The sequence below is a fragment of the Microcaecilia unicolor genome, chromosome 8 (genome assembly GCF_901765095.1).
Source record: "Microcaecilia unicolor chromosome 8, aMicUni1.1, whole genome shotgun sequence".
Classification (NCBI taxonomy): Eukaryota; Metazoa; Chordata; class Amphibia; order Gymnophiona; family Siphonopidae; genus Microcaecilia; species Microcaecilia unicolor.
Genome location: NC_044038.1, coordinates 241,028,321 through 241,054,244, shown reverse-complemented (window position 1 = coordinate 241,054,244; position 25,924 = coordinate 241,028,321). Strand labels below are relative to the sequence as shown.

General features: G+C 43.7%; 1 protein-coding gene across 1 annotated transcript in view; it reads left to right on the top strand.

Moving 5' to 3' along the window:
• Positions 1-25,924, top strand: part of GSS (glutathione synthetase) — a 46,999-nt gene that overhangs the window by 2,454 nt on the left and 18,621 nt on the right. The window contains exons 2-8 of the mRNA XM_030211414.1: positions 3,531-3,669; positions 5,536-5,681; positions 9,957-10,032; positions 14,670-14,809; positions 16,325-16,441; positions 18,389-18,469; positions 22,779-22,856. Coding sequence (XP_030067274.1) covers positions 3,541-3,669; positions 5,536-5,681; positions 9,957-10,032; positions 14,670-14,809; positions 16,325-16,441; positions 18,389-18,469; positions 22,779-22,856 — 767 coding nt within the window. The 5' untranslated portion in view covers positions 3,531-3,540. The remainder of the gene's footprint in view (positions 1-3,530; positions 3,670-5,535; positions 5,682-9,956; positions 10,033-14,669; positions 14,810-16,324; positions 16,442-18,388; positions 18,470-22,778; positions 22,857-25,924) is intronic.

The window sequence follows — 25,924 nt, the reverse complement described above, 5'->3', positions numbered from 1 at the left end:
TGTCATTCTCATGGTATATGGTCTTTGAAAATAACTTTTGCCTTAACAAAAAAATATAACTCCATAAATTTTGAAAACTTAACAAGAAACCTCTTCTATTTATGATCCAACTAAAAAAAAATTCGTAGTGGAAGGCAAGTTTGTCTCACCCATCTACAACATTCTTAATAATTTCTTTTTTTCATGCATATCTTGGACTTCAAAAGTCTGGGAACAAGATCTGGAAATTACTGCTCAAACTGTAAACTGGGAATACCTTTTGGTATAAGTCAACATAAAATGGAGGCTGAATATTGACACTGTTTAGAAAATGGAGGCTGAACATTGACAATACCGAACTTTGCTGGCATTGTAAACAAACTAATGGCACCTTAACTAATATGATCTTTGACTGCTCATGTATTCATACTTTCTGGCAAAAGATACGGTCAACTGTTCAAAAAATTATAAAAATCAACAGCTCAATTTCACCATCCATCATCCTATGTTCAGAAATTCCTTTACAACTAGATGATAGAGAACGATCTTTCCGTTTCTTTTATAAAGCCATTCTAGCGATTCCCACGTGGCAAATGAGAAGACACCCGTAGGAATTGAATGGGCTTCTTCTCATTTACGTGCAGGTATTGCTAATTTGGTGCCTTCTATTTGGCTTATTAATTGCTCTTGCAATCCAAATGATTCTTGGAAGACTGACACAGACCTGAGTATCTTTTGTGCTTTTATTTTTTGGTTCTGTTTGGTTCGTGTACTTTAGGCCCTCTCTTTATTGATATCTTTTGGTGGCCTACAATTCGTCCTAAGAGTCCAGACAGCGGGTCACCTTAGTTGTAGTTCAAAGGCAGTGGGTTACAGTAAGGTAGGAATAACTTGTGAATCAGGATCACAATTTTTTTTTAATGTTCATTATCCTGTATTAGTTTGAGATCTCTGCCAAAATTAGTTTTTATCAGTTTGGCGATTTGATCTTGCCTAGATTAATTATAAAAATCGTGAAATAAGATGGATAATGAAGGGTTGGGTGGGAGGTTGGGTTGGAAATATAACTTGTTAAAAATGTTGAACAACACATGTTTTTGTTCGAATTAGTGTTATCTTTATTCATTTGCTCAATAAAAAATTGTTTCCAGTTAAATACGAACTTAAGGCTGCAGAAAAACAAAACAATAGATACCATATGATTTGTAAGATCTGGAAACCTCTTGAAACGTATCTTTCACGGATTTAATCCATCTCATCAATGGCTATTATGATTGTTTTTCTGTTAGTTGTAGTATTTCTTCCCTTCTGACATTCACAATGATATAATCTATATATATAAAAGGCACCTCCAACGTTCCAATGATGCCTCAAGCCGGAAACTTGAGGCGCCCGAGATATCCGGTTTGGCCTTCAGTCAGTTTAGCTTCGCCCTCGCATCAAAACGCGATGACGATGAGGGCGGGGCTGGGAAAGGCAGGGATTCAGTGAAACGCGATGACACAAACTCGCAACCAAGTGAATGAAGGAGGGAAGGACAAGGGGGGTGTGCAACTCCGAAGGGAGGGACGGAGGGGGGGTCTGGAACTCGGGAGGGAGTGGGGGGGGGATTACCTTGCTAGCGCCCATTTTATTTTTTCCCGAAACGGGCATTTCTTACTAGTTATGTTTATAATTCATGTTTTATATAGTTCTCTTCAGTTGTATTGTTTCTTATAAAAAATTCAATAAAATGTTTGAACTTAAAAAAAAAAAAAATTCAACAACCAACGTTGATTGGTGCAGCTCTTCAAGATTTGGGAAAATGCTTTTACACAACAGCATTATTTTCAAGATTTGGAGATTTGATTGCTTTCGGTGTTTAATGCCCAAAGCAAATGCTGTTTCTTTTGATGCTTCTACTTCCCAACGTACTGAACTGGTGACAATTAAAAAACAAAAAACACAGAAAAGAAAAATTAAGAATTTAAAGGGTGCTGTATCCTTACTTGAGTTGGGTTTTTAGTCTGACTTCTCTGGTGCCACCTTCCCTGCACCTCATGAATATCCCCTTGGATATTTTCATTTAATATGACATTGTATTACTACTCTTAACCAGTTGCCCAGTACAAAGCGGTTTACAGCCAAAAACCAAAACAAGAATGTTATAAAATCTTACAAATAATGAAAGTGATACAACACGACGCCCTCAAAAATAAGAAATAGTGGAACAAGCATTTGTGCTAAAACATGGCTTTATCAGGAGTTCTATTAGTCATTTGTTGGTATGAGATTACTGTCAGGGGCATAATCGAAAAAGGACGCCCATCTTCCGACACAAGTCCTTCTCTCAGGGTCGCCCAAGTCGGCATCATCGAAAGCCGATTTTGGACGTCCTCAACTGCTTTCCATCGTGGGGACGACCAAAGTTCATGGGGGCGTGTCGGCACGGTACTGAAGGCGGGACTGCGCGTGCTTAAGAGATGGACGTCCTCGGCCAATAATGGAAAAAAGAAGGGCGTCCCTGACGAGCATTTGGCCGACTTTACTTGGTCCAATTTTTTTCACGACCAAGCCTCGAAAAGGTGCCCGAATTGACCAGATGACCTCCCCTTACTCCCCCAGTGGTCACCAACCCCCTCCCACCCAAAAAACATTAAGAAACATTTTTTTCCAGCCTGTATGCCAGCCTCAAATGTCATACCGAGCTCCATCACAGCAGTCTGCGGGTCCCTGGATCAGTTTTTAGTGGGTGCAGTGCACTTCAGGCAGGCGGACCCAGGCCCATCCCCCCCCCATCTGTTACACTTGTGATGGTAAATGTGAGCCCTCCAAAACCCACTGTACCCACATGTAGGTGCCCCCCACTTCACCCCTTAGGGCTATGGTAGTGCTGTACAGTTGCGGGGAGTGGGTTTTGGGGGGCTCAGCTCCCAAGGTAAGGGAGCTATGCACCTGGGAGCAATTTGTGAAGTCCACTGCAGTGCCCCCTAGGGTGCCCGGTTGGTGTCCTGGCATGTGAGGGGGGCCAGTGCACTACGAATGCTGGCTGGCTCCTCCCACGTCCAAATGGCTTGGATTTGGGCGTTTCCAAGATGGGCGTCCTCGGTTTCCATTATCACCGAAAAGCGAGGTCACCCATCTCTAAGGTCGACCATCTCTAAGGTCGACTGAAATGTTGAGATTTGGGCGTCCCCGACCGTATTATCGAAACGAAAGATGGGACGGCCATCTTGTTTCGATAATAAGGGATGCCCCGCCCCTTCGCGGGGACATCCTCAGAGATGGGCGTCCTTAGAGATGGGCGTCCCCATTTGAAAATGCCCCTCCATGTAAGACTCTATGGGCCCCATTTACTAAGCTGCGCTAGAGGTGTGTTAGTGCTTTTAGCATGCATTAACCATTAGCGTGTGCTTACTGTGTAGGCACCCACAATATTTCTATTGGCGCCTACACAGCGTGAGCTAATTTTGTGCACGCGGTAAAAACGCTAGCGCACCTTAGTAAACAGGGCCCTATTTATTTAAATGTTGTTATAGTGATACGTTATTTTCCTGTTTTGTTCCTTTTAGTAATCTCACAATGACAGCACCATGGGACGATATTTTACTCAACAAGCAGCTGATTGAAGACGTGGTTCCGATTGCTGTGGATGCAGCCCTGCTTCAAGGGGTCCTGATGAGAACGAAGGAGGAGCCCAATGCCTCAGATGTGCGTAGAAAGAAATGTTTGGACGTCAAGAAAGCACGTTTTTTTTATGCTGCAAAAATTGCAGCCAAAATCTAGCACACTTCATATCCCAATTGTGTTTTCCCCTCCCCGCTTACCTATCATATATTGTAGTTCCAGCCGTGTTTTCCCTTCACTGTCGCTACCATCTTGGAAACCATGGGAATGCAGTGGAGCACATTTTTCTAACTGTATAAATAAACTGTATAGTGGTCTTTCCATAAAGTCTAGCACGACCTTGCAGCCAACACCTACATGATTTGTGATTGCTGGTTTGCCTTTTCTGCCTCACAGGAGCTCGATTCAGAAGAGCAGGATAAATTCTGGCTCCTGCTTGTTTACTAAAGCGTGGTAAAGGGTGGCAGTTAACAGAGAGGCATTGCAATTATTGGGAAACATTCTGGGAATCTGCTCCTACGCTTAGCATGCATTAAATGCCCTGCTTTATAAGGTGCTGTTATTTCTGTCTCCCAGTCTAGTCTCTAGAAAGAAAATAGATAGAGGATGCAAATATTTGGATATCTAGCAGACTTCAATAAAATACAAGAAGGTAGCGTTTCTCACAGAGTGAAAAACTCCAGGAGTAGGGATAACCTTATGAAATGTTAATAATACAGTGGGTGGGCATCAATAGGCAGACTGGTTGAACCAAGTGGTTCTTGTCTTCCAGCATTTTGTCTGTTTCTGAGTAGGGCAATGCTCAAACTTTCAGGGTAGGTAAAATATCTCTTTTTCTTTCCTGAGGTCACTGTTCAGTGCTCATGTTGTGTCCCTTATACCAAGGGTGTTACAGACCACTAATGTGTCCTCCACCCGAGACCACCCTTTGTGCTGTATTTATGATTTGAGGTTTCCTGGTGTGTAGCTGTTATCTCCCCTGAAGTCGCTCTTTGTGTTATATTTATGGAGTGGGGTTCTTAGTGTGTAGCTGTGATCTCCCCTGAGGCCACTCTAGGGTTCTTAGTGTGTAACTGTGATCTCTCCTGAGGCCACTCTTTAGGGTTCTTAGTGTGGTAACTGTGATCTCTCCTGAGGCCACTCTTTAGGGTTCTTAGTGTGGTAACTGTGATCTCTCCTGAGGCCACTCGTTAGGGTTCTTAGTGTGTAACTGTGATCTCCCCTGAGGCCACTCGTTAGGGTTCTTAGTGTGTAACTGTGATCTCCCCTGAGGCCACTGTTTGAGGTTCTTAGTGTGTAACTGTGATCTCCCCTGAGGCCACTGTTTGAGGTTCTTAGTGTGTAACTGTGATCTCTCCTGAGGCCACTCGTTAGGGTTCTTAGTGTGTAACTGTGATCTCCCCCGAGGCCACTCGTTAGGGTTCTTAGTGTGTAACTGTGATCTCCCCCAAGGCCACTCTTTAGGGTTCTTAGTGTGTAACTGTGATCTCCCCTGAGGCCACTGTTTGAGGTTCTTAGTGTGTAGCTGTTATCTCCCCCGAGGCCACTCGTTAGGGTTCTTAGTGTGTAACTGTGATCTCCCCCGAGGCCACTCGTTAGGGTTCTTAGTGTGTAACTGTGATCTCCCCCGAGGCCACTCTTTAGGGTTCTTAGTGTGTAACTGTTATCTCCCCCGAGGCCACTCTTTAGGGTTCTTAGTGTGTAACTGTGATCTCTCCTGAGGCCACTGTTTGAGGTTCTTAGTGTGTAGCTGTGATCTCCCCTGAGGCCACCTTAGCTGCTGGTACTGTTTTTCATATTGAGGATATCCAGTTGTGTTTATTTTCTTTACTTTTAAAAGAATGCTCATGTGGAACAGTTGGAGCTTTCAACTTTATGCATTCCTTTGCTAGAGAAATTAAATAGCGTGCTGAAAGTTATTAGGCTTATCTTTTTTTTTTTTTTCTGCAGATGGTGAATTACGCTCCATTTTCCTTGTTCCCATCTCCTGTTCCTAGAACCCTGTTTGAAGAGGCCAGAGCTGTTCAACAAGACTTCAATCTACTGGTGAACTTAGTCAGCCAGGATTTTAGGTTCCTGAAACAAACTCTTGCTAGGTATTTAAAAGCAATTATATGTTAAATTATTTTGTTCCCTCATCATGAGTATGTATGGACTTGGCGAACGCCTTTATGGTACTACTACTTATTTCTATAGCGCTACTAGACATGAACATGAAGAGGCAGTCCCTGCTCAACGGACCTTACAATCTAATTAGGACAGACAAACAGGACAAACAAGGGATAAGGACAAAGAGTAGCAAGATTCCGGAATCCCAAGAGTAGAAAGATTCTGTGCAGAATCCCAAAAAGCAGCAAGATTCCGGAATCCCAAAGAGTAGAAAGATTCTGTGCAGAATCCCAAAGAGTAGCAAGATTCCGGAATCCCAAAGACTACTACTACTACTACTACTTATCATTTCTATAGCGCTACTATACGTACGTAACGCTGTACACTTGAACATGAAGAGGCAGTCCCTGCTCGACAGAGCTTACAATCTAATTAGGACAAACAAACAAGACAAATAAGAAATAAGGGAATATTAAAGTGAGGATGATAAAATAAGCGTTCTGAACAAGTGAATAAGGGTTAGGAGCAGTGGTGTGCTGGAGCAGGCTCTCACGGGCTCGCGAGAGCCGTTTGTTAAATTTTGAAGAATTTTGGGAGCTGGTTGTTAAAGTAGGCCCTCCATGGCTACTTTAACCCTTGGGCCCCACCTCAATTCTCTGTTACTTTGCTGGTGGGGATGCTGAGCTTCGCCAGCCAAGTGAATAGACTGCTGCTGCTCCCCGCTCCTGATTTCCAGCTCTGAGCAACAGACTGAGACTTCTCCTGCATGTGCAAGAAGTCCCAGCTTACTGCTCAGAGCCAGAAACAAGCAGTGGGGTGTGGTGACAGTCCATAGCATGCCTATATGAGGTGGAGAGAGAGGGGCATGCGTTGTCCCCCCCAGTCCACCCATGCCCCCCCCCCCCCCCCAAATTGCAGGGCTGGCTATGCCCAGAGAGAGAGAGCCCGTTGTTAAAAATTTACCAGCACACCCCTGGTTAGGAGTTAAAAGCAGCATCAAAAAGGTGGGCTTTTAGCTTAGATTTACGGTATACAGTACTATGTAAGCCACATTGATCCTGCAAATAAGTGGGAAAATGTGGGATACAAATGTAACAAATAAAATTATAAGAAACATGAACATTAGGCAAGCAGAGGTGGTCCTGGAAACCAAGATGTACCACTATAAATTACACAAACAGTTTATTAAAACTAATAAAAGTGCAACACCCAATATGGCCGTGTTTCACTAATACATGTGCATCAGGGGTGTAAGGAACCATACAACACGCACCAAATTTCCAAAGAGTGCTAACAGAAAGTGATTAGCTCCAGACACAAACTGGAAATATAGGGGTTCATTTTCAAAAGAAGAAAACTGTCTTGGCAGAAGGACGTTTTTCTCTCAAACATCCAAGTTGCAATTTTTTTACACCCCAATTTTAGATGTTTTGCTCCACGGTTCGTCCAGATTTCAAGGGGGTGTGTTGGGGGTGGGGCCAAAAGAAAGATGTTTTTCTGCAGTAGTGGAGCAAAATGAAAACATCCAGGGCCCAAATTAAGATCTTTTTAGATAGACCTGTTTGAATCACACCTAAGTGACCGAAAGTTGCCCCAAATGACCACTGGAGGGATTAAGAGATAACACCCCCTTACTCTTCCAGTGGTCACTGACACCCTTCGAGCTCCCTAAGGTACATAAGTACATAAGCATCGCCATGCTGGGACAAACCAAGGGTCCATCGAGCCCAGCACCCTGTCACCGACAGCAGCCAAAAGAACAAGCAATTTGTCCTGCCCATCCTAGAAATACTGTATTATTCCCTCGTCCATTCGATAATATTCTTTGGCTTTTTCCTCCAGGAAGCCGTCCAACCCTTTTTTGAAGTCCGCTAAGTTCACCACCTTTTCCGGCAGCAAATTCCAGAGTTTAACTGTGCGTTGAGTGAAGAAACATTTCCTCCGATTCGTTTTAAATTTACCACACTGCAGCTACATCGCATGCCCCCTTGTCCTAGTATTTTTGGAAAGCGTAAACAGACGCTCCACATCGACCCGTTCCATTCCACTCATTATCTTATACACCTCTACATATCAGGTGTGACGGTGATAGTACATACCAAAGTCTATGACGGCTTCAGATATATTGTCCATAGCTATAGAGCTTCAAGCAGGTCCCAGGAGTAACTTAGTGGTCAGTGCAGTGGACTGTAGTGAAGGGGACCCAGGCCCGTATCCTGGTACACTTTGGTGGACCATGTGAGCCCTCCAAAAACACTAAATATCTACTGTACCTTCATATTGGTGACACCTGCAAGCTTGAGAGCTATTGTAGTGGTATACAGTAGATACTTTTGTGCTCTTGGAGGGCTCAACATACAATTATAATGGGTAACGATGAGATGTGTACCTGGGACCTTCTTATGTGAAATCTACTGCACTGCCTCCAAGGCTGCTCGACTGCTCTGCTGGGATGTCTGTTTGGCCACTTTACTAAGAATGATGGCCCCCAGACATCCCAGCGGCTACGTTGTGGGTGGTTTTTCTCTTGGATGTTTTTTTTTTCTGTTACATTTGTACCCTGCGCTTTCCCACTCATGGCAGGCTCAATGCGGCTTACATGGGGCAATGGAGGGGTTAAGTGACTTGCCCAGAGTCACAAGGAGCTGCCTGTGCCTGAAGTGGGAATCGAACTCAGTTCCTCAGGACCAAAGTCCACCACCCTAACCACTAGGCCACTCCTCCACTGTTGCTACTATTGGAGATTCTACATGGACTGTTGCTATTCCACTAGAAGTCGGCCCTTGCAGATCACCAATGTGGCTGCGCAGGCTTCTGCTTCTGTGAGTCTGACGTCCTGCACGTACGTGTAGGTCGTCAGACTCACAGAAACAGAAGCCTGCGCAGCCTTCTACATGGAATGTTGCTAGTGGAATAGCAACATTCCATGTAGAATCTCCAATAGTATCTATTTTATTTTTGTTACATTTGTACCCCGCGCTTTCCCACTCATGGCAGGCTCAATGCGGCAGGCAATGGAGGGTTAAGTGACTTGCCCAGAGTCACAAGGAGCTACCTGTTCCGGGAATCGAACTCAGTTCCTCAGTTCGCCAGGACCAAAGTCCACCACCCTAACCACTAGGCCACTCCTCCACTGTTGCTACTATTTGAGATTCTACATGGAATGTTGCTATTCCACTAGCAACATTCCATGTAGAAGTCGGCCCTTGCAGATCACCAATGTGGCCGCGCAGGCTTCTGCTTCTGTGAGTCTGACGTCCTGCACGAAACAGAAGCCTGCGCAGCCTTCTACATGGAATGTTGCTAGTGGAATAGCAACATTCCATGTAGAATCTCCAATAGTAGCAACATTCCATGTAGAATGTCCAATAGTATCTATTTTATTTTTGTTACATTTGTACCCTGCGCTTTCCCATTCATGGCAGGCTCAATGCGGCTTACATGGGGCAATGGAGGGTTAAGTGACTTGCCCAGAGTCACAAGGAGCTGCCTGTGCCTGAAGTGGGAATCAGACTCAGTTCCTCAGATCCCCAGGACCAAAGTCCAGCACCCTAACCACTAGGCCACTCCTCTACTGTTGCTACTATAACCACTAGGCCACTCCTCCACTGTTGCTACTGTTTCAGATTCTACATGGAATGTTGCTATTCCACTAGAAGTCGGCCCTTGCAGATCACCAATGTGGCCGCGCAGGCTTCTGCTTCTGTGAGTACGTGCAGGACGTCAGACTCACAGAAACGGAAGCCTGCGCAGCCTTCTACATGGAATGTTGCTAGTGGAATAGCAACATTCCATGTAGAATCTCCAATAGTAGCAACATTCCATGTAGAATCTCCAATAGTAGCAACATTCCATGTAGAATCTCCAATAGTATCTATTTTATTTTTGTTACATTTGTATCCTGCGCTTTCCCACTCATGGCAGGCTCAATGCGGCTTACATGGGGCAATGGAGGGTTAAGTGACTTGCCCAGAGTCACAAGAAGCTGCCTGTGCCTGAAGTGAGAATCAAACTCAGTTCCTCAGGACCAAAGTCCACCACCCTAACCACTAGGCCACTCCTCCGCCATTTTCCAAAGTGGTCCCAAAGGAAAATGGACTGAGCAGGGGGGGGGGGGGGGGGGGGGGGAGGGGCAGCGGCAGCCTTGTACCAGTTGCTTGGGCCAAACAGTCTCCCATGGCAACGGCAGTTTCATTTTTTCTTTCCCTCCGTGTAATTAGCACCAAATTTTTAACCAAAGAACCTTTTTGTATATTTTTCAGTACAGTCAAAGTGGATGAGTTTGTAGCTCAGCTCTTTAAAATCTACAGACACGTTCTTGAAGAGGGAGTGGCTCAGGTAAATGAAAACCGATATCTGAGTAACTAAGAATTTAATAAAACATTCTTATGTGTTCTGGTACATCTTATGTTTCCAGTGGCGTACCAAGGGGGGGGGGGGGGGGCGGTCCGCCCCGGGTACACGCCACTGGGGGGTGCCGCGGCGCGCGCCTGCTCTGAGTTCGCTGACTTCGCCCGTTCGTTGCAGCTCCCTCTGCTCTGCCCTGGAACAGGTTACTTCCTGTTCCGGGTCAGAGGGAACTGCAGCGAACGCGCAAAGTCAGGGAACTCTGAGCAGGCGCGCGCTGCGGCACCCCACCCCCCAGCGGTGTGCACCCGGGGGGGGGTCCACGCTGCATCGGGGGGGGGGGTGCTGCAACCGGGGGGGCGGGGCGCCGCCCCAGGTGTCCGCCCCTCTAGGAATGCCACTGTATGTTTTAACAATTTTTATTGATGATGTCACATGATAGCACGCTCATTTGTTTTGTTTTTTTTATTTATTTTATTTTTATAAACAGTGCATCAATGTGTGCTCGCAGGCACTTTAAACTTACAAATTGCAGTTATACTTAAAAACACAGAAATCGCAAGCTGAACCTTCCATATCAATTAAACAATGTTTACCCGCATGGCCCACACCACACACTGTATTTTCCATTTTCCCCCCTCTTCCTATCCTGATCCCCCAGAGTCATCCTCCATTCTCACCATCCTATCCCATTCCATTGCCCAACAGTCATATCCCATTCACCCCCTCCCCCCCTCCCCCTCCTCTACATCCCCTTGTAAAGATAACACTCTTAAACATTCCGTCCACATGCTATGATATTGTATAGTAGCAAGCTTTGATGCGTTAGAGTAAATGCGGCACTCATTCTCCCCAAATGCTCTCATCTTAGCATACCACACCTCCACTGGAGCGCTCTCCGTGGAGGTCCAGAATTGTAATATCGTTTTCTTTATCAATAGGAGAGAGGTATATGAATTTCCTGCATGGTTTAGAAAGGCCCTGGGCTATGAGTATAGTTTGATCCCCCAATAATAAGGATGCATAATCCCATTCAATCTGCCTTTTTGTGACTTCTCTGATTACCTGAAATGCCCGGTTCCACACAGAGAGAGACGGGCATTCTAGAAAAGAATGTGTGAGACTCCCCCATCCCTGCCTACATTTAGTACATTGGCCTTCCCCCCATAACCCCATGGCCACTCCCCTAGCCTTAGTAATGTATGCCCTTTGCAGTATCTTATATTGCGTTTCCTGCAAATCCGCTACCTTTACCATGTCATAAATAGTGGGGAAGAGCTTACTGAATTGTTTTGTGGTATAGTTCATATTCAACTCTTGATTCCACTGGTCTGTCAATCTCTCCATCCCCCCTATGGGCCCATTCATAAGTAAGATTTTGTACCATGTGGAGAGGCTGTTTGCCTTGAATGGTGTACGTAGCAGGATCTTATCTAAAGGCCCCCATTGCCATTGAACCCCATATGCCCTTACTAGAGAGGAAAAATAGTGGCGCACTTGAAGGTACTGTAGGAAGTGATGGTTGGGAATGTCCCACCTGTCTTTCAGTTGAGCAAAAGATTGTAAATGTTCCTGCCCCTGTTCCATAAGGTGACCCAGCATCACACAGCCCTGATCCCTCCATTTATCAAACACAGAGTGTCGTATTCCTGCAGGAAAGTCCGCGTTGCCCACCATTCCTAAGAAAGGAGAGACCTCCGGTACCCGATTCTGGTGCTCTCTCCACCACTTCCACGCCCTCCGCAAGGGTTGCAAAAAAGCCAGCCTCCCTGCTGTGTCATATACAGTACTGGGTTTCATGTGTAGCACGCTCATTTGATTAAGGACATGACAGGAATGAAATTTGTCGATCTTATGTACAATAATCTTAAGCTGCTATCATCAAATTTTGTTTTGTTACAGTTTCCTCCCCCATCCCCCACCCCCTTACTCCTTATTGCCTTTAACATACGCCTTGTGCAAATAAAGAAACAGTATACAGCAATGAACATTAAACTCAAACATTAATTAGCTCATGTTTTGTTCTGTGTTTGATCGCCTTGTTTGATATTAATCCCCCCTCCCACTCATCTCCCTCAACCCCTTTCTGAAAAATTCCCACACCACGCTTCATGGTCTATTCATACGTGTTCTGGTACATCTTAAAGGTATACCGTTAAGAAGGCTTTCTTTCATTCTTTTTATATTGAACTTGTCACTTCTCATCTTGAGGTGGAGCCCCAGAGATATGCTTGGTTGGTGGACAAGAGGCCTAAGAATTCTGCTCCAGCAGAGACTTCCACTAGGGGAGGGGGGGGGGGGTCGTCTTTCTTTTCCATGCCTATGCTTCATTACTTGTCATAGCCAATATTTTGGTGAAAGTGAGAGAGCACAGGAAAGGACAGGTCAGGATTCAAGATGGCAGATTGAGAGTGTCGGGCTCTGAAACGCTGCATTTGATTTCCTGAAAATTCTCGTCTTCTTGCTTACCGTATGGGTAAGAAACGTAAAGGATGGCGGAGGCGCTTTATGGACTCTTTTCTGAGTCAGGCCGAGGCAGTAGCAGCTTCTGCTCTGGAGGACTCGCTTGGAGCATCGCTGGCAGAAGGTGGGTCAGTAATGGAGCTGGAAGTTTCTCTGTCTCCAGAGCGACGGTTCCCCCTGTTAATGACACGAGTGAGCCATATCCTGGAGCCAAGTGTTTCAGGCTCCATGGAGGAGGCTCCCGTGAAGCCCAGAGTTGTTGGAGTGGCCGGGCAGGATACCAACTCGGCAGGGGGATTGCAGCAAGCAGTGGAGGGTGGTTCATGCTCTAGAGATGGGTCACGTCACCCGCAAGCTCTTTGTAAGTCTAAGTGCTTTGAAACTGAGCCCCATAGTCTCAGAGACGGAAAAAAACGTTCAAGATTGTTGTTGGAAAGAAGCAGCAGTGGTCAAATGTATGAGTGTGGTGCATCGGAGATTAGAAGCGTTAGAGAAATCCGAGATTTATTAACGTTCCCCGTGTGCCAACTATATCTGCTTTGGATATGTATAAGAAGTTTGTTATTACTGTTTTGAAGGTGTCTGTTGAATCGGTTCAGTTTTGACGTTTGGATTCAGGAGTATATATCCTGTTTCTTGAATATGTTGTTAGCCCAATGCCTGTGAATAAGGACATTTTCAGAACACTTGAGAGGTCTTTTAGAAAGCGGTGGCATAGCCACAGGTGGGCCTGGGCCCACCCAATTAAGGCTCAGGCCCACCCAACAGTAGCACACGTTTAGCGGTAGCTGGTGGGGATCCCAAGCTCCGCCAGCTGAAGACTTCCCCCTGATGGTAATGAAAACGCTATTCTCCACGATACTGGTACCTGCGCATGCTCAGTTTTCAGCGCATGCCTGCTGTGGACTACTAAGGTGGAAAGAAGTGTTTTCCCACCAGCTGAGATTTTTTTTGGTGGTGGGTGAAGGGGAGAACACTTGATGCCCACCCACTTCTTGCCTAGACCCACCAAAATCTGTTGTCTGGCTACGCCCCTGGGTGGTAAGCCAAACGCAGGCGGTAGTTCTGGCTGGAGCGCACACCATTTCCGGCACTCCGGGAATTTTTTTTCCCCGTAGCATGGTGCTAACCTGGCGGTAATCAGCCATCGCCACATTTTACCACGTGGCCATTTTTTTTTCTTTTGGGCATTTTACTGGCTGTGGGAAAAACGGCCCCTGCTGCTACCTCAGGGCCCTTTTTCCCGCAGCTTAGTAAAAGGACCCCTTGGTGAAGAATCTAATACTTTCTATTCCCCAGACAGTTATTAGTATTGTAATTTTTTATGGTACTTTAGCAATGTGTAAACATACACAAATCTTGTCAATCTTTACTCCATTTTTTTAATTTTCAAAATGTAAATAAAAATGTCCGTTGATGCCATTTTGGGGACTTTTGAGTAACACTATCGAGGTTTTACTTATTGGCAGTAAGGTACAGTGATATGACATCAAAACCAGTGCTGGGCAGACTTCTGTGGTCTACGCCCTGATCATGACTGAATAAATATGGATGGGCTTGAGTGTAAATTTATGGGGCTTTGACGTTAGCTTTAGAACTTTTAGTACAAGAACAGTGCTGGGCAGACTTCTGCGATGTGTGCCCTGAGAATGGCAAGGACAAATCAAACTCTTGTATACATATAAAGTATCTTGTTGGGCAGACTGGATGGACCGTACAGGTCTTTATCTGCCGTCATTTACTATGTTATGACATCTTTAATGGTGATATTGGAAAAATACACTTTTCCCTTTTATGTGATTTTTCTAAGATTAAGCAGTATTTTAAATCCATTGTTGAGGTAATTTCTAAAGCTGTTCCTGCCTCACATTGGGTAAAACATGCACTTTTGACCATATTGCACATAATTTTGCCCACTGGGAAAGAAATCATTCTTGGAGGTGGATTTGGAACTACATTCATACTTAGGAATTTTCAAAAGTTATGTGTGTTTCTGCTCGGTAAAGAGATCCACACAAATTACCAGGTCTAAATATGCATGTGGGTACTTTTACCTGGGCCAGACGTCACGCGGAGTCCAAGGAGTGAAAAGATTTTGCTTTTTACAGTACAGGAATTGATAGAATTGTCTCTTTTACCAGTGTGTTTCTCTGTCTTTTTTTCAGTCTGTGTTTTTAGGAATAAATCGTTCTGACTACATGTTTGACCGTGGCACTGATGGGATTGTAGCCCTGAAACAGATTGAGATTAACACCATTGCTGCCAGTTTTGGGGGACTGGCCTCAAGAACCCCAGATGTACATCGGTGAGAGAATCCTGCAGTGAGATTTGCTGCAGACCCTTGACGCTGTGTTGCAATGAGGAAGCAGAAATCCCCACTGTTTCTTCTGCAGCAGAAGCCAGATGAAGGGAAAGAGACTGGATAAAGACTTGGGGGTACATGAGAGAGATAGAGACTGAGTAAAGACTAGGGGAGTACACGAGAGAACGCGAGAGAGACTGGGCGAAGACTCGGGGGGGGGGGGGGGGGGGGGAGGTAACATGAGAGAGAGAGAGACTGGTTGAAAGCTGGAGAACGGACAATGCACCGTATTTTGCCACTATTTGACTGAATGCAGCAAAATATGATGGTGTGTATTTTACTTCTCCGAATGTTACAAAATGTAAAATGTAGCCTTGATAGAAAAAGTTGGACAAACCTGGCTTAGACCGTAGGAGACGTAAAGAGGTCCCTCATTTATTTTTAATGTTTAAATTTGTTTATTAATTTTCATTAAATACAAAGATATCATCTTTGATAAGATACACCAATATAAGTCAGTTTTTAAAGGAAATTATATAAAGAGGCAAAGTTATAATATTATATTAGTTAGAGGTCCCTCATTTTAATAGACAACTGTGAACTAGGGAATAAATTTGTTAATAAAGAAGTGGGTGTCGACAGAATATTTATCTTACTAATATGAGCAGTCTACTTTAAAGGGACCATATAGAGTAAGTGTGGGGATTAAATCAATCAACAATCTTCATATCATCCCAAACACTAAAGAATTAAATCATTTTTAGTATTCTCACAGTGTGTCCATTACTAACTCCTTCATGTTTAAGTAAGCGGGGATCTTCAGAATTTATAACAGCAGAAAACCATCTAAAAAACTTTTCAGTTATACTGATGGTCATAGATCAACCCGTTTTCTCCTCATTTCTTATTTATTTTCAATCGTTTCTTGAATAAACGTCTTCTTAAAAATTTCTTAAATACTTTTTAAATCTTTTTTCCAGAAGAAATGGAATAATGTAACTTAGCTTTGAAGAAACTTAAAGCAGCATTGTATCTCCAATTTAAACCTCTACATTATTCCATTTCTTCTGGAAAAAGATTTAAAAAGTATTTAAGAAATTTTTAAGAAGTTTATTCAAGAAACGATTGAAAATAAATAAGAAATGAGGAGAAAACGGGTTGATCTATGACCATCAGTATAACTGAAAAGTTTTTTAGATGGTTTTCTGCTGTTATAAATTCTGAAGATCCCCGCTTACTTAAACATGAAGGAGTTAGTAATGGACACACTGTGAGAATACTAAAAATGATTTAATTTTTTAGTGTTTGGGATGATATGAAGATTCTTACTAATATGATGCATTTAACTGATACAGGGAGATTAAACATTGCTTCAGCTGCTTTATGGGAGAGCTTTCCGTAAATTTTATGTAAACCATCTAGATAATTAGCTAATAAATGTGGACGAATCTGTACATTTTCCCATCGATTATGCACCCAAAATGGAGTCATTAACAGCTGTTGAATTTCCTCTGACAGGCATGTGCTGACTGTACTGGGGAAATCGGAAGAAGCTTCCCGTTTATTATCAAATCATCCAGCCGAAGGCATCGCTGCTGGCATTGCTCTGGCATGGAAGCTGTATGGTTCAGACAAGTAAGATCTATGGGGACAGGTTTTTAAATGTTCACTTCTATATGCAGAGCACTGTACGAGATCTGATTCATGTTCTAGTCTTTCCTTCTGAAGAGTTTGTGTGAACATAGACATTGGAGAGACAGTGATAGAAAGAGAGAGAGAGAGGGAGGGTTGTGACACCTTCAGCCATCTTTTTGCTTTGGCGCCAGCCCACATCAGCTGTCAATCTAACCAGCTCCCCTCCTCCCCCAGTGTCTGTCTGTATCAGCCCCCTTCCAGCCAGACAGCAACCTCACAAAGGTTGCCTTCTTCTTCCCCCCCTCCCCCCATGGTGTCTTCCAGTGCATACATAGACACAGGCATGCAGCTCTGCTTCCTTCCCTGCACCACCCCAGTAGCTGCACTCTGCACACACCCTCCTATGACGTCCCCAAACTTCCTTTCTCCTGCTTTTCTCTCTCCTGCGCTTTTCATTATAAATGGAAGGGGAAGGGAGTGGCTGTATCCTTCCGAAATCAGATCCAGCATGGTGGACTTTGATCCTGGGGAACTGAGTTCAATTCCCACTGCAGCTCCTTGTGACTGTGGGCAAGTCACTTAACCCTCCATTGCCCCTGGTACAAAATAAGTACCTGAATATATGTAAACCGCTTTGAATGTAGTTGCAAAAACCTCAGAAAGGCGGTATATCAAGTCCCATTTCCCTTATGACATCACAATACCAGAAGTGAGCCAAGTATCGGGCAATCAAGCCATTGTGACATCAGTGATGAGGTTGGCTCTTATTGGTGGAATGAGTGGAGGAGTAGCCTAGTGGTTAGTGCAGTGGACTTTGATCCTGGGGAACTGAGTTCTTCGATTCCCACTGCAGCTCCTTGTGAATCTGGGCAAGTCACTTAATCCTCCATTGCCCCTGGTACAAAATAAGTACCTGAATATATGTAAACCGCTTTGAATGTAGTTGCAAAAACCTCAGTAAGGCGGTATATCAAGTCCCATTTCCCTTTCCCCATTTACCTTATGACATCACAGTATCAGAAGTCAGCCAAGTAAGGGGCAATCAAGCCATTGTGACATCACTGATGAGGTTGGCTCTTATTGGTGGAATGAGTGGAGGAGTAGCCTAGTGGTTAGTGCAGTGGACTTTCTGGGGAGCTGGGTTCAATTCCCACTGCAGCTCCTTGTGACTCTGGGCAAGTCATATAACCCTCCATTGCCCCTGGTACAAAATAAGTACCTGAATATATGTAAACCGCTTTGAATGTAGTTGCAAAAAAACCTCAGAAAGGCAGTATATAAGTCCCATTTCCCTTTCCTCGTCCATTTCTACAAAAAGTGCAGGAGAGGGATGGGAGAGAGAAGAAAGGAGGAGACCACTTTACCCCTATGATCAGAGCTAATAGTGTGGCCAGATTTGCATGCTATTAGCTCTGATCATCGGGGCATTATTTCCCTGTGCTGTTCTGGCGCTAATTTTAGAGCGCTGGTTGGAACTGCACAGGGCGTCCGATGCCTGTATTGCCACCGAGCACAGGTCTGACTGAATATTCACCTGCCTTTGTACCTGACTGAGAGACCTTCCCCTCCTCCTAAACCTGTCTGAGCACAGGTCTGCCTGGGATCCCTGGACCATCTAGTGTAGCCAAGTGTGAGCCGGCCTGAGAGCACTCATCTGGGCTTTGCACGATTGCTGAATTTGAACGCGTCTGAGACCCTTAGCGCCTTTACTGCTACCAAGCAGAGAGGAAGTGGCCTATTGGTTAGAGCAATGCTGTTGAAAACCAGGGTTCAAGTCATTTTCTGCCATCAACACTCCTTGGACAAGTCACAGACTCTGAGGTGGGGATATTTTATACCTGAATACTTACTGCACTGTATAACACCATCGGTGCTATAAAAATAAATGTTATTATTAAGCACAGTCTAACGCACTCGTTGAATGAAATGCTTGTGTGTCTGTTTCAGGGCTGTTGTGTTGTTCTTGGTGGAAAACATCCAGAGGAATATTTTTGATCACCGTTATATAGAAAATGAACTGTGGAAGAGGTAATCATGTGAAGCTGGTTAGACGGAAACTTCCATAAGTTAGACGGAAGCTGGTTAGACGGAAACTTCCAGTATTGCCATACTGGGAAAAACCAAAGGTCCATCAAGCCCAGCATCCTGTTCCCAACAGTGGCCAATCCAGGTCACAAGTACCTGGCAAGATCCCAAAAAAGTACTGCTTATTCCAGAAATAGTGGATTTTCCCCAAGTCCATTTAATAATGGTCTATGGACTTTTCCTTTAGGAAGCCGTCCAAACGTTTTTTAAACTCCGCTAAGCTAACTGCCTTTACCACATTCTCTGGCAATGAATTCCAGAGTTTAATTACACATTGATTGAAGAACAATTTTCTCTGATTCGTTTTAAATTTACTACATTCTAGCTTCATCGCATGCCCCCTAGTCCTAGTATTTTTGGAAAGCGTAAACAGACGCTTCACATCTACCCGTTCAACTCCACTCATTTGATAAGTAACGTAGTAGCTTTTGCAGGGCTTAATTTGTAGACATAAGGAAGTGGAACTGTGGGGAGGGGGCAGGTGGTTAGGCCAAGGGCAGGGGTAGCAGGAGAAGGGAGGCTGGATTAGGGAGCAGAGTGATTGTTTCAGACTCCCTCCCTCTTCGCCTCTTCTCTGCAGGCTGCCTGGAAGGGAGGGGCCAGAGCACAGCAACCCTGCTGCTCTGGATTCTGGAGTCCAAACAAAAGCGACAGAACTGCATTCCAGCCCTGAGCGTTTTGTATTTATATTGAATATGTTTTGGCTTAGATGATCATTTTAAGATCGGGCAAGTGGTATAATTTTTTTTTTTTTTTTTAGATAAGTCAACATCTAATATAGCTGTAACCCCCCTGTATTCTCAATTTAATATTATTACTTGGGTTATTTATTTATTTGTGACATTTATATCCTGCATTATCCCATTGTGGCTTACAATAAACAGTATAGGATACGTAACAAAGAATAATGCATACGAAAGTAATTTGTTGTAAGAATCCAGTTTTACAATACAGTATCATAAACATACTCTCGCCTTAGGAGGGTCATATACTTTGAAGTACCCATGCAGATGCCTGGTAACAATTAATAATGCTAGTTATGTTTTTCTTGACCCCAAAAAGCTGGCTGAATTTATTATTTCTAAGGAAAAGGGAAATGTTCAGCCCTGAATGACCCCATAGGATGCTGGTTGTACCTTCTAGTGGGCGTCTAACGCTCACCCCTCTGAGTGATTGCTTTTAAAAGGAGGATCATACCTCCTCTGTTTTTTTTTCCTTCTTGTTTTATTTTTCCTATATCTTGTTCCTAAATTATGGTGGTCAATATGTATAAGAAATATTTCTTGTTTATTTAATTTAATGACGAGAGATGTATCTCTGTTGAATATCATTTCCAAATCCTGCATTTATATTAGTATGAATGTATATATATCCAAGTATGTTTTTTTTAAAATATTTTATTTATAATTTTTCAAAAAACAATAACATAACATAGTAACATAGTAGATGACGGTAGATAAAGACCTCAGAAGCTTAGCTGAAATTGGGTGGCGGAGCAGTTGGGGGGAAGAGGGGGTGGTGGTTGGGAAGCAAGGATAGGGGAGGGCAGACTTATATACGGTCTGTACCAGAGCCGGTGATGGGAGGCGGGACTGGCGGTTGGGAGGCGGGAAATACTGCTGGGCAGACTTATATGGTCTGTGCCCTGAAAAGGACAGGTACAAATTCAAGGTAAGGTATACACATATGAGTTTGTCTTGGGCAGACTGGATGGACCATGCAGGTCTTTTTCTGCCGTCATCTACTATGTTACTATGTTATGTTATTGTTTTTTGAAAAATTATAAATAAAATATTTTAAAAAAAACATACTTGGATATATATATATATATATATATATATATATATATATATCAAGCCAGGCACTAATGTGAATAAAATACCTGAATTACTGCTGAATGTGAGTTACCACATTTGAATTAATGACCATTTTTGACAATTCACATTATGCAGGCATTGGGATGATTTTCAAGTAGCCTGTGGTGCCTGCAGGTCTCTGAGTGCAATATTGGATGCACCTATGGGTCTACAAGTACAATATACTTGCAAGCTTGCCATTTTCAAAAAGCAAACCCCCATATAGGGTTTCCTTTTGAAAATGCAGGCTGGCTGGGAGCAGGACTGTATCTGTACATTTGCAGTCCCGAGTGCAGGCTTGGAATGCACTTTCCGTTGAGCTGGAGTTTCAGAAAAACAAATTGAAAACCTATTTGGTAATGGTATTTGGTAGGAATGAGTTTTTGTTAGCTTTGGTGCTAGGAGACTGCAAGAACTGTTTTAAATTGATGGTTTGAGTGTGATGTTTGTAATTTTATTATTTGTATTGATTTGTTACTCACTGATGGATATAAATCAGAACTGTTTTTTGTTGTTCCTCTTTTTCTTCTCCATTTCGCAATCCCACCCCTGCATTTCTTCCCTTGCTAATATGTTTTTAAAAAGATATCTTGTCACATTGCTTTACTGTCTTAGCTATACAAGATCTCCACCTCCCTGTGTAAAGTAAGCTTTTGTATCCCAATGTGGTGGTTAATTGTGTATTGTTAATGTGCATATGCAAGAAAAATTTAGTTTGTTTTCGTTTATTTTTCCCGACTTGATGTATTTTTTTTTTCATTTAGTTATGTGCATTTGTTTTAAATACAGAAATTTCCATTACGTAGCTTCCCACTATTCCAAAACCTGTAGGATGTGTTTAATAAAATTTATGTTTATATTTAATAAATTTGTGTCCATCAACCAGCAGGTGGAGCTAGAGAACTGAAAACTGAGACATCTCTCTCTTGGCATCCGGTCCAGCTCCTTCACTATTTACGTTGACAAGCAGTAAAAGAAACTCAGAATAAACTACACCGGCTACCGTTGAAAGAACGAACCACATTCAAAATCTGCACGATTGTTCATAAAATCATTTACGGAGGTGCCCCGACTTACATGCTAGGCCTCGTAGACCTGCCACCCAGAAATGCTAAGAGATCTACCCGCACCTTTCTTAACCTACACTTCCCCAACTGCAAAGGAATAAAATACAAACTAACACACGCGTCTAGCTTCTCTTATATAAGCACGCAGATGTGGAACTCTCTCCCAATTAACCTAAGAACGATCAAAGAACTGACCGATTTCCGCAAATCCCCAAAGACATACCTCTTTAGCAAAGCCTACCACGAAAACCCTTAACTAACGACAACACAATACCTAACCAAAATAGCACAGAATGTATTTTCCAATAATGACTTGTTCAAACCTACCTGTATTCCTTTACCTCTCTGTAATACCAATTGTTTTCGCTAACCTGGTATAGTTATGCTATAACAGGTCTCTGTAAGCCACATTGAGACTGCAAATAGGTGGGAAAATGTGGGATACAAGTGCAATAAATAATAATAATAAACAACTTGTTAACCTAACACTAACCAGACGAGAAAACGCGTGTGGACCTCTCTCATCTCCGGACAACTTGTAGAGAACAAGAGATATGCAGAAAGCACCATACAAGGTGACGGTTGTTATGTGACCCATTACTTTGCACCAACTAAACATCTCAGAACCCTTGGTTGGGCCTTAGGAAAAGTGGAAAGGTCTAATGCAAGGAAAATGATCAGGTAAGACCTAATTTGTACTTCCATTATTATAGCTTCCCACTTTTCCAGAAATGGGTCAGATAACGACTATTACCTTGCATGGTGCTTCCTGCATATCTTTTGTTCTGTACAGGTTGTCCGGAGATGAGAGAGGTCCACACGCATTTCGTCCGGTTAGTGTTAGGTTAATAAGTTGTTTAAGGTGGTTGTGTTTATTCTGTGTTTCTCCTTACCGCTTGTCTATGCAAATACTGAGGCGCTGGACTGGATGCCAAGAGAGAGATGTCTCAGTTTTCAGTTCTCTGTCTCCACCTGCTGGTTGATGGACAGAGCTATCCCACAGGTTCTGGAATAGTGGGAAGGACTAATGGAAAGAAAATGATCAGGTAAGAGCTAATTTCTCCTTTCGTGCACACTAAATTGATTTAACACACACTGCCCGACTCTAAGTTGATTAGTGTGTATTAGATTTAATATGTGCTAAATTGAATATTTTTTTTTAAGGCTAACAAACCGAATGTGTACAGTATTAACGAATGCACATCCCTGTGATGTGTCCCTGTAACGCGATTCTGAATGATCTAATGGTTATAAAGGTGCCGCCAGCCTGAGTGCTGCTTCTAATGAGGATTTATATTACAGTGATACTGTCTTTGTGATTATTCACAGGAAGATCTCTGTCATCCGGAGGAGGCTGTGTGACGTGGCTGAGAGAGCATCTTTAGATAAAGACAGAAGACTTTACATGTAAGTGCACTTAGACTAGTGTCTGCCCTGGCAGCATTAATACATACTTTGACTGCTCCCTGAAAAGTGCTCTGATTCTTCACTGATGGAAGGGGTTTGTCATTTGGCATTATTGAATCCTTGGAACCCTTCCTTCTTATGAACTTCTCTGTCCTGAGAGAGAGGAGACAAATCACAAGTTCTGTCACAACAAGCCTTTTAGCTCCAAGAGAAAGAAGCAGTGGAGGGGAAAAAAAAACCTTAAACAGATCTCAATTTTAAATATAGATTTGAGGCATTTTGGCCAAGAAAGACTGAAGTAAGATTATGCACGCTTCTAGGAGCAGACACGTTTAATTTATTGTTTCAGGTTTTATGAGAAACACTTTTTGAAATCTTACGGTATCTCAAATTGTGAGTGCTGCTTCTGCAGTATTTTTTGATCCTGACTCATGTAACCAGGTGTGAATGTGTGAGTGGGTGTCTGTATTTCCTGAGATTAACAGACAATAAACAATCTGGACCATTCTAACCCTTGAGGTAATGTTTCCAGATGGGTTAGTTTCATGCATACCATGACAGAATGAACCTCATGGCTACGTCAGGGTATGTTGAAGAAAATGTTTCCTTAGCATTACTAACAGATCAGTCCAAAATGTGAGGGTTATGCCCATTGACCAGCAGGTGGAGATGGAGAGTATAGAATTGTGCTGAGCTCATAAGAGCCCTAAAAACAAGATCAAAAAGAGCACCAAGGGTCGTCAAGCTCTTTTTGATCTTGTTCTCTGTGTTCTGTGCTTCGACCCTCTTTTTGTTGCTGCTCCTAAGAGCCCTGTGCAGTTCTCACTATCATTAGAAGTTATGAGAGTCCTTACGAGATATCTTGATGTCGCTAGTGAATTCTGCTTGTCCAATTGGTTGGTTGTCCTATTTGTAGTAGGTCCAAAGAAAAGGACAACCAACTTCCAAGATAACTATTTCATGTTGACTCGTGGCATACAGGGAGCAGGCATTGTTTGGCATTTACTACTTTCTTCAGGCGCTTTGGGTTCCTGCCCTAGGTGAAGACTGCTTGATTACATCCCACATGTTCTGGACTGATCTGATGGGAATGCTAAGAGAGAAGAAATTGGGTCTTACCTGCTAATTTTCATTCCTTTAGTACCACCAGATCAGTCCAACTTGCTCCTATTAATGTTTCTCCTGTTCAACAGTGTTTCCTCTCTTTACTCGATTGTTCAGGCTTTCCGGTTGATAGTGTTTTTGTTGCTATTAATTTTTTTTTTTTATATAGGCTATGGTACAGTAGTATATAGAAGGAAAAGTCCTAAAGTGGGCTCCCTCTGCTTTGTTACAAATATTGAATTTTGTAGAAAAACATACAATAAAGCCGTGTGGATGGTTCTCTACCTCAACAATAATGAGAAAAAAAACCCCACTGCTTTGATGCGCTAATCAAATCGTAAGTAAATTTTAAACACAGTTAAATCGCACTGTTACATGAAGGAGGTGACTGAATGCATGCGCGTTCGTTTTGTGCGGAAATGGCAGCCATATTGTGTGTCCAATGGGAAAACATTTCTATTGTCTTGCACATGTGCTGTCATGGTGGATAGCCACATAAAAAAATATGATGCCCTTACAGATATGCACCTATAATCTTGGCTTCCACCCTGCGCACGCTGAAGGTGCTTTAAAATTGTTTTTTTCTAGTTTACATAAAAATGTTATTCTATTCCAGTGGATTACAGAACACACGGCTGTTACAGTACTCTGAAACCCACACACAACACTAAATTAACCTTCTGGGGCTTCTTTACTTCCGGGTCTAGCAAAGGAATAATTTGCACATATGCTTTGCAGGTCTGTGAAGAACTTGCATGCAAGATTGGCATTAAGACATGCACAGGCTTCCAGTAGCGTAGCCAGAGTTTAATTTTTAGATGGGCCTGGAGGTGGACTGGGTGGGCACAGGCCTCGCATTCCCTCTCTACGCGTTACCACCACCCTTCCGCCGCATTTCCTCTCCATCCGCCCACCGTCACCGCATTTCCTCTCCACGCACTACCACCCCCCTGCCCACTCTCCCGCCCTCCGCCGCATTTCCTCTCCATTCGTCCGCCGCTGCATTTCCTCTCCACTCCCCCCTCCCCCCCCGCGACAGCCCCCTGCACATGGTCAGTTCTGGTCATTTTTACTGACCTGAAGCGCTGTTCTCCCTCCAGCACCGGCGATTCCCATAGCCAGCCTTCTGCCAGCGCGTGTCGTCGGAGCCTCTTCTCAGGCGCGTCCCGCCTACTCTGCAACTTCCTGTTTTCCCGCAAAGGTGGGACGCAGGAAGTTGCAGAGTAGGAGGGACGTGCCTGAGAAGAGGCCCCGACGACGCGCGCTGGCAGAAGGCTGGCTATGGGAATCGCCGGTGCTGCTGGAGGGAGAACGGCGCTTCAGGGCAGTAAAAGTGAGCAGACCACGCGGACGGGGAGAGCGGGCAGAAGAGGCTGGGCGGGCCTGGAGCAAAAGTGGCTGGGCCTGGGCCTGTCCAGGCCCACCCGTGGCTACGCCCCTGCAGCCTTCTGCAGTGCAGACACTTTAGACCATTTCTACGTTGCCCCTGACCTAATGAAAGGTTTCTCATGTTGCAGGCCATGATTTCCCTCCCAGCATTGTAGTGGTTCTGTCTGTGCATTGCAATAGATATTTAATGGCCTCCTTACCATCTGTTTTTAATATATTTATACCTCATACGATCACTATACAACTTTGTATTTGTTATCCACCGACTGGGCAAACGCCTTTGACAGAACTATGTAAGCCACATTGAACCTGCAAATAGGTGGGAAAATGTGGGGTACAAATGCAACAAATAAATATTTCAGTCCTGTTTACAGCGATCTTTACAGTACACGTAAGCACTTGCAGCTACCTCTTTCCTGTTTTACTCGGCTAGGAACAAGCATGTAAACCCCACAGAAACCATGTGGTTAGACGTACACTTGCTTTCTGCACAGAGCCCAGGATCCTTATAGGCTCAGCACAATCCTGTACTCTTTTCTCCACCTGGTGATCAATGGGAGCAACCCACACATTTT